Below are 9,801 nucleotides of genomic sequence, written 5' to 3' on the forward strand. Positions count from 1 at the left end.
GGTCCTTGTGCATCCCCGACTGAGCCCTTCGGGGACTCTGCCGGAGCATCCCCGATGTTGGCCTGGGGGCGGGGGACGGTCCGCTCGCCCCAGTCTGGCCGCGCCGACTTGGTTCTCTCCAGTCTGGTCCCTCGCCCCGCGGGGCCACTCTCGGCGCTTCAGCGCCTCCGGGAAAGGGCCCCTTGAGTGGTTTGAACAGCAGCGTCGGGTATAGTGGGGCAGGAAGTCCCCTCCTGCGTCCCGTCCCTTTGCTTCCTTTTTCAAATACTTCTTGTGGTTTCCTGACGCGAGGGAAGGTGAGGTCCATTGCTCGCACACTGGGGCTTGGTGTTTTGCCGGGGCGCCTTGGAGGGCTGCGGCATCGAATCTCCAGAGCGGGAACCAGTTGGCTGCACATTGTGTGGAGCGCCGTGGTCTGCTGAACGTTCCAGGGAGGTGGCTGATTTGCGGGTCGGATATGGGGCGACCTGGAGGGCCTTCTCTGTGTAGGGAATATTCATTCATTCCTAGGAAGTTCCAGAAAGAAGGCACCTTGGCAGATTGGCGTCTGAAGCCCCACTGGCCTGGTTGCTTACTCCCAGGACTGAATGTCCGAGGGCTGGGAGTTCGCCCAGCTAGTATGGGGCCCTAAGTTAGGGAAGCACTGTTCTCAGAGCAGCAGGTTAGGATATTGTAGGGATCCCCCATGGCTGGGAGCTAGAAGGCATTTAACGGAGACGGTGGAACGTAAACCGCACGTTTCAAAGCTTTCTCCTGGTTTGACTGGCAGCCACAGAGTCTGTGGCTGGGACTCTGGTTATGTGGACTCAGATTGTATTTTTTGCGTGCGTCTCTCGTGACTCAGTTGAGTCTTTTTTGTGTTTATTTCCCCTTTGAGTCTCTAGAGACGGTGTGTCCTAGTCTGTGGGAGTAAGAGCAGAGAATTAGGTGGGGTGGGGAAGCAAGTCGTGTGTGTGTGCACGTGCGTGTGCGTGTGTGTGTGTGCGCCTGACCCCCAGTACCGTGAGGATCCAACCGTTGACTGCTCCCCTGCAGGAGCTTTTGATCATGGTAGGGGCAGAGGCAAGAAGGTGGCAAGAGGCTGATCTCCAGGTGACAGCTTGAGGCCCTGCCCTTAGGACTGCAACTCCAGCAGAGGAATGGTGGGGTCTTAGGGCTCGCGTGAGCAGAGAAGGGCTTTGAGAAACTGGGAGCCGAGCCTTCTGTCTCTGTAGTGCCTCCGTCTGTCAGAAGACCCCCCACCACCACCACCACTCTTGCCTCTGCAGGTGACTTCTCTGCTGCACATTAAAGTCTAGTGGGCACACTTGGCCAGGGGCTGGGGACCCAAGAGTTGAAAGGCCTGGGGCTTAGCCTGTTCGGCCAGCTGGGAGGGCTCAATTGAGGCGCATGTGGATGGCCATGCTAGGCTGGGGTTGTCATGTATATTATGACAACTCTAAGTGGCCCGGAGGTCAGCATGGTGCCCACTAAACTCGCTGGGCTGGCCTCCTGGAACAGAAAGTCAGGTCTGACGTTGGCCTGTGCATGACGCCGTGTCCTCGGCAGCTCTTAGAGTTTACTCCTCATCTGCTGCCCTGGGTCTGTTTACTTGCTGAGGACAGTGGCTGAGCCCCAGGAGTGGGTGCTCACCTCTCATGGAGGGACATGAGATGTGTAGACAGACTAAAATCGTGCCAGGCTGAGGGAGGTGGTGTCTCACTGCAGTGCCAGACTTATCTCCCCAAAGTGGGCATGAGGCTGGGGAGAGGGCTCTGGCCCAGACTGGAGCGGGCCACTGTCCCTTCTCCCAGCCTTATTCTCCAGGCTTCTCTGCCCATTCAGGGGCCTCAGGACTAAGGAGAATACTGGGCCTTGGTTTTGGCCCCCCGCCCCCCCTTTAAACTATGAGAGCCTTCATTCCTTCGATGTTCTGGTTCGGAGCTGCAGTCTCTGCGGCCTTCCCGAGGCTGGGCAAGGGGCAGAGCGCAGAAGCCTGTGCCCTCCAGGGTGGGAAGGGAAGAGGCTGGCAGTGATGGCCCTGTGGCACCCACCGTGGCCTTCCCCTCGTCTTCAAGTTAGCCCCGGACACATCTGGAAGGGAAAGCGGAGGTGCCTGATGGGCTCTCCTCCTCAGGAGTTAGCCCATGTGACCAGCCCGGGGGCTCCGGTGGCCCCTCAGGGACTCCGTTTACACTGATGTCAACTGGGACAGAGGGTCAGGCTCTGCCTGGCGGGGTGACGCCGGCATAGTGTCCTCTCCGACGGGACGGCCCACAGCAGAGCTGGGCAGATCGTTGGTGCCGGGTCTCAGCGGGCCTTTTCCCCAGCACTGGGTTTTGTTTTCCTTTTAGCTTTTCCTGGCAGGTCTCTTCGAAGCAGCAGCAACAGTAGCGTCTCCCGGAGACGGAGGGGGGCAGGGGTGGCCAGAGGGGCAGGAGCGTGCTCAGGCCCCTCCCTGACCTGCCCATTTGCCCTCGTGTCTCAGCTGCAGGCCCAGAAACTGCGACTGGCCTACACGAGGAGCTGCCACTACGGCGGGTCCCTGCCGGACGTCAACCAGATTGGCTGCGGCCTGGCCGAGCTCCAGGTGAGTGGACGCCGGCCCGGGCCAGCCTGGCTCGGCAGCTTCCGCGTTGACTCACCTGTGTGTTTTGGCAGAGCCCCCTCCACTCACCGTCGGATTCGTCCCGGAGCACTCGGCACCACGGGCTGGTGGAACGGGTGCAGCGAGATCCCCGGAGGATGGTGTCCCCACTCCGCCGCTACCCCCGCCACATATCCTTCTCAGGGGCCGGGGGCGTCTGGGGCGGCAGGTCGGGGCCCCTCCGGAGCTCACGGCAGGAAGGGTCTTTAAGTGTCCCCCAGCCCCATCTGTCTCCAGGGGCTTCTCTCCACTCCCCTCTCCCCCAGAAGAGTGAGCATCTGGCCCGCATCAGCGCTGGCCGCTGTGCCGAGGACGGCCGCTCGTGAGTGTGCCCTCCGTCCCGGCTGGCTCCGACGGGCCTCATTCAGCGGGCTCTTCGTGCTGGGCGCGGGGCCCCTGACGTGCCTCCTGCTTTGGGGTCTGGTTCCGTCCTCAGCTTTCGGCCTGGCCCTCCGCAGTCCCGTCCCCCAGGCCCTGATAGTCTCCTGTGTCCTTCCGTCTCCGCCGGGCCTGACTCTCTCCCGCTCTCTGCGCTGACTGTGCTGGTCGGGGAGAGCGAGGCGTTCGTCCCTGTGACACCCCGCTGCCTTCGCCGCCCTCTCGCCTGGTCCCCAGCCCGTCGGCCTCGGCTCGCTTTTCCCTTAACCGGTGCCGTGCACATTGACAGCTCTCCCTACAGCCCTGCCTACTTGTCCCCTCCCCCGGAGTCCAGCTGGCGGAGGTCAGTGTCCCGGGCAGGCAGGATCTGTCCCTGGAGGGAGCTTGGGTTGGGGTTGGGCTGGCCCGGCTGGGCTTTCCACAGAACCTCCTCCCCTAAGGGCAGGGCCGGCGGGGCTGCGGGCAGGTGCAGCAGGTGGGTCAGAGTCCAGTCTTGGCTGTGTTGACACGGGTGGCCAAGCCTCCCAGCCCGACCGGGGCAGGGCCCGTGGTGAGTGTGGCTAGCCGGGGCAGGGCGAATGGCCGCCTCCTGTGCGCAGTGGGTGCCGGCTGCGGTACTCAGATTCCTGGACCCTTCCCCCGGCCATCCCATCATCCCTGATGCTCCCACCCAGGAGAGCTGCTGGGCTCCAAGTCCCCCTCTCCCTGAGCGCGTCCTGGCAGATGCTAGTTGACATTTTCCAGGTCCCCTACGTTGACTGCAGGAGAGGGTTCACGGTCACAGACGTTAGGAAGACCAGAAAGGACGAGGCATGACCCTGGGCGCCCGGCCCCCTCCCCCTCCCCCTTGGCTGCCCCGCGTTTTCCAGCCCCCCCCCCTGCCTCGTCCATCCCGCCTTCCTCCTCCTGACTTTGTTTTTCATCCCAGGACGATGCCTTGGGGCAATTTCCCTGCAGAGAAGGGGCAGTTGTTCCGACTTCCGTCCGCGCTTAACAGGTGACGCCCTTGCCCGTGCAGGGGCCACATTTCCTCCCACCCGATGTTTCTGGGCCCCACTCCCTCACCCCCATCCTGTCTCAGCCCAGCCAGTGTTTCCCCTGCTGAGGAGGGCCTGGGGACCGGGAAGACTGGTGTCAGCTCAGCTCTGTTCCCCCCACAGGACAAGCTCTGACTCTGCCCTTCACACGAGCGTGATGAACCCCAGCCCTCAGGACACTTACCCAGGCCCCGCACCTCCCAGCATCCTGCCCGGCCGCCGTGCAGGTAAGTGGCCTTGTCCCGGGGCAGGGAGGAGCCGTGGAGCCTTGGTGTGAAGCAGGCAGGCGTGTGGGCGCTGCAGCCAACCCCACTGTGTCCCCTGCAGGTTATCTGGATGGTGACATGGACTCCAAAGGTAGGCGTTCCTCACCATCTGTGGGTGCCGATGCCAGGGCACTTCCGGGCCGCTGTAGCTTCGTGCGGGGCTGGGTGTGGGGCTGGGCATGGGGCCCCCTCCCTCCTGCCTCTGCTTCCTGTCCTGCCTCGCTGGTCCCTACTCCAGCCCTGTCATCTTCAGTCTGTCTCTCTCAAGCCCCAGCTATTGAGGAGAACCTGCTCGCTGACAAGCACCTGCTAAAGCCCTGGGATGCCAAGAAGGTAGGCGTGGCCCACCGTCCGTTCCCCTTCCGTGGGCAGGTCTCCCGGGACCTCCGTCAGCCCTGTCCTCATTCTCCACGTGGTCCCTTCTCCCCTCAGCTGTCCTCGTCCTCCTCCCGACCTCGGTCCTGTGAAGTCCCTGGAATTAAGTACGTACCCTGTGTGAGGCTGGCCGAGGGGTGGGGGAGGGGGGGAGGGGACCGTGGGAGGCTGGGCCCCACGCCTCCCTGACCGCTGCCCCCTCCTCATGCCTGTCCCTTCCTCTCCTCCCCTAGCATCTTTCCGTCCCCTGACCAGCCCGCCAACGTGCCTGTCCTCCCACCTGCCATGAACACGGGAGGCTCCCTGCCTGACCTCACCAACCTGCACTTTCCCCCACCGCTGCCCACCCCCCTGGACCCCGAGGAGGCGGCCTATCCCAGTCTGAGTGGGGGCAACAGCACCTCCAATCTGACCCATACCATGACCCACCTGGGCATCAGCGGGGGCCTGGGCCTCGGCCCGGGCTATGATGCGCCAGGTGAGTAGCTGTCCTGGCTCTGTGTCCACGGGGTGCTGCCTGGCTGGAGGGACCAGGGGGCGGGAGGCTTGAGCTCCTGGGGTGACCCAGCAGCTGCCCGCGCCGCCGGTCACTGTCCACCGTGGGATTTCCTCGCTGCGCTTTCCTGCCAGTGAAAATTGGTAGGTGTGGCTTTTTCTAGAACAAAAATGGAGAGCAGCCCCCCAGCCAAGTGGGTACAGCCAGCCTCACTGCCAGGGCCAGAGTAGGGAGGACGTCGCGTTGCCACTTCTGTAGTCCCGTCCCCGCTGCCCACTCCGGGTAGAACGGGGCCCCGTCCCCATCAGTAATGTTGGCGTCTCTGGTTTTTTGTCCTTGCCTGCAGGACTCCACTCACCTCTCAGCCACCCGTCCTTGCAGTCCTCCCTAAGCAATCCCAACCTCCAGGCTTCCCTGAGCAGCCCGCAGCCGCAGCTGCAGGGCTCCCACAGTCACCCCTCGCTGCCCGCCTCCTCCTTGGCCCGCCACGCACTGCCCAGCACGTCCCTGGGTCACCCCTCACTCAGCGCCCCGGCCCTGTCCTCCTCCTCCGCTTCCTCTCCTGGGCTGGGCGCCCCCCCTTACCCAGCTTCTGCCCCCGGGGCCTCCCCCCGCCACCGCCGCGTGCCCCTCAGCCCCCTGAGTTTGCCCGCGGGCCCAGTCGACGCCAGAAGGTCCCAACAGCAGCTGCCCAAACAGTTTTCGCCAACAATGTCACCCACCTTGTCTTCCATCACTCAGGTACGCGTGGCTGCCTCCCCCACATGCTGTCTCCCTCCCCCGTCTCGTTTCCTGCTCCGTCCTCCTCCCCCCACCCTCCTCTCCCCAAACTCCCGCGCGCCTCGCCCCACGCACGCCCGTCCATTCCTGTCCTCGGGCTGCCCGTCTTTTATCCATCTCGTCCTCTCTCGGCTTAAGCGTGCAAACCCCAGCTCCGCAGCTCACTAGGGGACAGTTGTCTGGCTTCTGTGCGCCTTGGCGTCCCCATCCGTTAAACGAGGGTAGGACCGCAGAGCACGTGGGAAGCCCTCGGCGCCGGCCTCGGTGTGCGCCGGCTCGTCCTTTCCCTCTCCTCCCTCTTGGCTCCTGCCTTCCTTTCCTTGTCTGTCTTTTTGCTCAGGCCGCCATCCTGTCCTATGCGCTCGCCTGTCGCCTTTCCTTTTTCCATGATGCCGTAGACTCAGAGTCTCTCACGTCATGGAGCCCAGAGCCTTCATGTCGCAGATGAGGAGACGGGGGCTCAGAGAGAAAGTGACTTTCCCGAGTCCACGGCGCACGTTGGAAAGAGGCGGGCCCAGAACCGGAAGCTCCTAGTTGAGGGCTTCTCGCTGCTGCGATCCTAGCTCCTCCCTCCCTCCCCGTCCTTCTGTCCTGCTCCCTCTCTGCCCTGCCCTGCCTTGTCGTCCTCCTTCATTGCTCATGCCTGGAATGTGTGTTCCGTGTTCCATCTGATGCAGGTCCCCTTTTCTGTAGGAGACATTGAGGCCAGGCCGGCGCGGGCCCTGCTCTCAGAGCCTGGAGTGACCCTCACCTCCCTCCCTCCCTTCCTCCCTCCTTTTTCCTTCCTCCTCTCTCACTCCCTCTGGCCTTTTCAAAGGGCTTTCGAATAGCAGTTCTCAAGTTCATGGTCGTGCTGTCAGGCACCTGTGAGGTGTGTCACAAGTATTCGGTTAGTGATGGTCGTTAAAGCAGCAGGTGTAGGAAAGGGTTACTTCTGGACCGGATTCAAACTTGTCCTCATGTTAGCCTGGCCCAGTCATTCCGTTTTGATAAGCAGTGCTGAGGACCTGCGCCCGGTCCCGGGGTGTCCGCGGGAGCGTTGGGCGTCAGGTTTGTGCTGAGGGTGGTCGCGGCTTCCCAGGGTGGGAAGTCCTAAGAGTTCTTTTTGGGGCCACGCTGAAAGGTAAGCGTGCCTCTTTTTTCTTGCTTCTCTGTAGGGCGTCCCCCTGGACACGAGTAAACTGCCCACCGACCAGCGGCTGCCTCCGTACCCCTACAGCCCCCCAAGTCTGGTTCTGCCCACCCAGCCACCTACCCCAAAGCCTCTGCAGCAGCCGGGGCTGCCCGCTCAGGCCTGCTCAGTGCCGTCCACAGGCAGGCAGCCCCCAGGCAGGCAGCCGCACGGCGGGCCGCTCTACCCACCCAGCTCCAGCGGGCACGGGCAGCGGTCTTATCACCGGCCGGCGGGAGACTTCGGCCTGGGGGACGTGAGTACCAGGTCCCGAGCTCCGAAGCAGGGGAGGGGCTGGGAGCACTCAGAGGGGCTTGAGTGGCGTCACGGGTGCAGTGAGCGGGAGACCCTCGCTCCTCCAGGGGACGCTGCGGACTCGGGGCTCCTCTTCCTCCCCCCGCGGCTGTCTGCGCACGGCTCGCACCCAGACAGCTGCCGCTTTGCCACGTTCTCTTCCTGGCGTGCGCTGTCTCAGCAGGTGCGGTGCCCACACCTACTTTGGGGCCATGCTCGCCTCTCTCTCTATGCTTGCTGCCACCTTCCCGTGTCTCTGGTTTTGTTTCCGAGGCGGGGTGCGGGGGGGATGCGTTCGCCGAGGCAGGCAGGTCCCTTGTTCTGAGGCCCACTGTCTCAAAGTGTGTCTGTGTGTCCTCAGCTGGAGCAGTTCAGCATGCAGAGCCCGTCAGCCAGCCTGGCGCTGGATCCCCCTGGCTTTTCAGAAGGGTCTGGATTTTCGGGGAGTGAGGGGCCAGTGAGCGGCCTCCAGGACCCCCATGCCCTCAACCACCAAAACCTGACCCACTGTTCCCGCCTTGGCTCAGGGCCTAACGTCATCCTCACAGGTGAGAGAGGTGTGGGCGGGGACGGACGCAGGCTGGAGGTGGGGAGTGTTGCATCCATGGGAGATCGAGGGGGCCTGGCAGGTTTACAGGGCACGGGGTCCTCACCTTGCTCTTCCGCCCACAGGCGACCCCTCCCCTGGTTTCTCTAAGGAGATCGCAGCGGCCCTGGCCGCCGTGCCTGGCTTCGAGGTGTCAGCGGCTGGGTTGGAGCTCGGGCTGGGGCTGGAGGACGAGCTGCGCATGGAGCCGCTGGGCCTGGAGGGGCTCAGCATGCTGAGCGACCCCTGTGCCCTGCTGCCGGACCCTGCTGTGGAGGACTCATTCCGCAGTGACCGGCTACAGTGAGGACGCGTGTCGCCTCCCCTCGTCTTGGCCCTGTTCCCCATCACTGTCCCTCCTCTCCCTTCCCCCCGGCCAGTAGAGACTCCACTCTCTGCCCCCGGATCCTTTCTAACGTGAATGCGGGGTCCTGAGAATGATAAAAAGCGAGGGGTTTGTCCAGGTGGCTCCTGAATTCTGCACAAGGGGTGGGCCTGGGGGAGCTCAAGGGAGGGTCTAAAGCACTTGTAACTTTGAACGGTCTGTCTGGAGGTCAGAGCCTGTTGGAGAAAGGGCGGGTAGAGGGGAGCCCCGGAGGCGGGGCTAGTCCAGATGCCTAGGGGTGGGCAGTGCCAGCCCCTCCTCACCACTCTTCCCTTTGCAGTGGAGGAGAGAGCCAGAGTGGATATTATTTTTTATTAAATATATTATATGTTAATAAAAAAATATCAAACCTTTGTGTGGTTGGCTACTGTTTTGGGTGCAGCTGGGGACCTAGGGGGTCCTTGGCACAAACCTTTTCACCTTTCACCGTTTGCATCCTCTCAGCTCTATTGTGGATTGTGGAGCGCCCTCCCTGGCCCCCTCCCCCGGCCCAGGCTCAGAATTTGTTCCCAGCATTGGACATGGGGGTCCAGGCTAGGTAGAGGCTCCCGTGGCAGCACGTGTGCCTTCAGGTGCCCTCCCATGCATTCAAGGACCTGCTGAGGCATGGGGACAGGGCTCTGACTGGCCAGACGAGCTATGGCCCTTCCTCACCCTGTGGCCTGGCAGGGAGTTGATGGGGAGGCAGCTGCTGGCTGGACTCAGGTCTGGACTCTGGTGGAGTGACCCCAGTTCTCCTCAGAGGTGGCTGGCCTCGTGGTGAGGCTCCCAAGGGGAGAGGACTTAACAACTGCTGACACCAGTTGGGGCTGGGCTCGGCTCCCCCTTCTTTATGGCCTTTTAAGACTATAGGACCGAGAAGTCAGGCGAGTCGTGCCTGGCCAGCCTGTGATCCCAGGCTTCCAGGTCTCATTCCCATCCCTTCGCTAGGTCTGCACTGGCCCTCCCCTCTCCGCTCATCGCTGGCAGGTGCTGGAGTGCGGATGGGACGGTGCCAGAAGGGGTCCCCTCTGGCTGGGGTGGCAGCGCTCTGACCAGGGATCCTGGTCACTCCGGGCACGCTCAGCGGGCCGGGCGCCCGTTACCCCAGCTCCACTACCCTTCCACGTCCTGCAGTCCTGCAGTCCTGGTCTCTCCTCTTCCTCTTTCCAAAGCTCTTGTCATTTGCAGAAAAGAGAACTGAGAGCTCCTGGCTTAGCGGGGAGGGAATGCAGCATGCCCTAAACCTGGAAGTAGGGGGAGCCACCTGGGTCTCCGCAGCCCCGGGCCTTCACCGGGCCGGGTGCCACATCCGCCTGGGTCGCGGCCGGCACGGGAGCGCGCCTTGGACTTCGGGGGCCGCGGCGAGTCAGCGTCCTGCGGCATCGGCCGCGCGGTGAGAAGCCGCGGGCGTGCGAGGGGCCCTCC

The 9,801-nt window shown here is 63.2% G+C and overlaps 1 protein-coding gene across 1 annotated transcript in view; it reads left to right on the forward strand.

The window, feature by feature from the left end:
- CRTC2 (CREB regulated transcription coactivator 2) overlaps positions 1–8,747 on the forward strand; it is a 10,351-nt gene extending 1,604 nt beyond the window's left edge. The window contains exons 2-15 of the mRNA XM_023534315.1: positions 25–296; positions 2,468–2,569; positions 2,641–2,757; positions 3,286–3,347; positions 3,933–4,001; positions 4,165–4,268; positions 4,369–4,398; positions 4,576–4,640; positions 4,740–4,789; positions 4,916–5,160; positions 5,525–5,919; positions 7,116–7,385; positions 7,785–7,971; positions 8,096–8,747. Of these exons, the coding sequence (XP_023390083.1) occupies positions 25–296; positions 2,468–2,569; positions 2,641–2,757; positions 3,286–3,347; positions 3,933–4,001; positions 4,165–4,268; positions 4,369–4,398; positions 4,576–4,640; positions 4,740–4,789; positions 4,916–5,160; positions 5,525–5,919; positions 7,116–7,385; positions 7,785–7,971; positions 8,096–8,316 (2,189 nt within the window). The 3' untranslated portion in view covers positions 8,317–8,747. The remainder of the gene's footprint in view (positions 1–24; positions 297–2,467; positions 2,570–2,640; positions 2,758–3,285; positions 3,348–3,932; positions 4,002–4,164; positions 4,269–4,368; positions 4,399–4,575; positions 4,641–4,739; positions 4,790–4,915; positions 5,161–5,524; positions 5,920–7,115; positions 7,386–7,784; positions 7,972–8,095) is intronic.
- The last annotated feature ends 1,054 nt before the right edge of the window (positions 8,748–9,801 follow it).

This window comes from Pteropus vampyrus, unplaced genomic scaffold (genome assembly GCF_000151845.1).
Source record: "Pteropus vampyrus isolate Shadow unplaced genomic scaffold, Pvam_2.0 Scaffold124, whole genome shotgun sequence".
Taxonomy (NCBI): domain Eukaryota; kingdom Metazoa; phylum Chordata; class Mammalia; order Chiroptera; family Pteropodidae; genus Pteropus; species Pteropus vampyrus.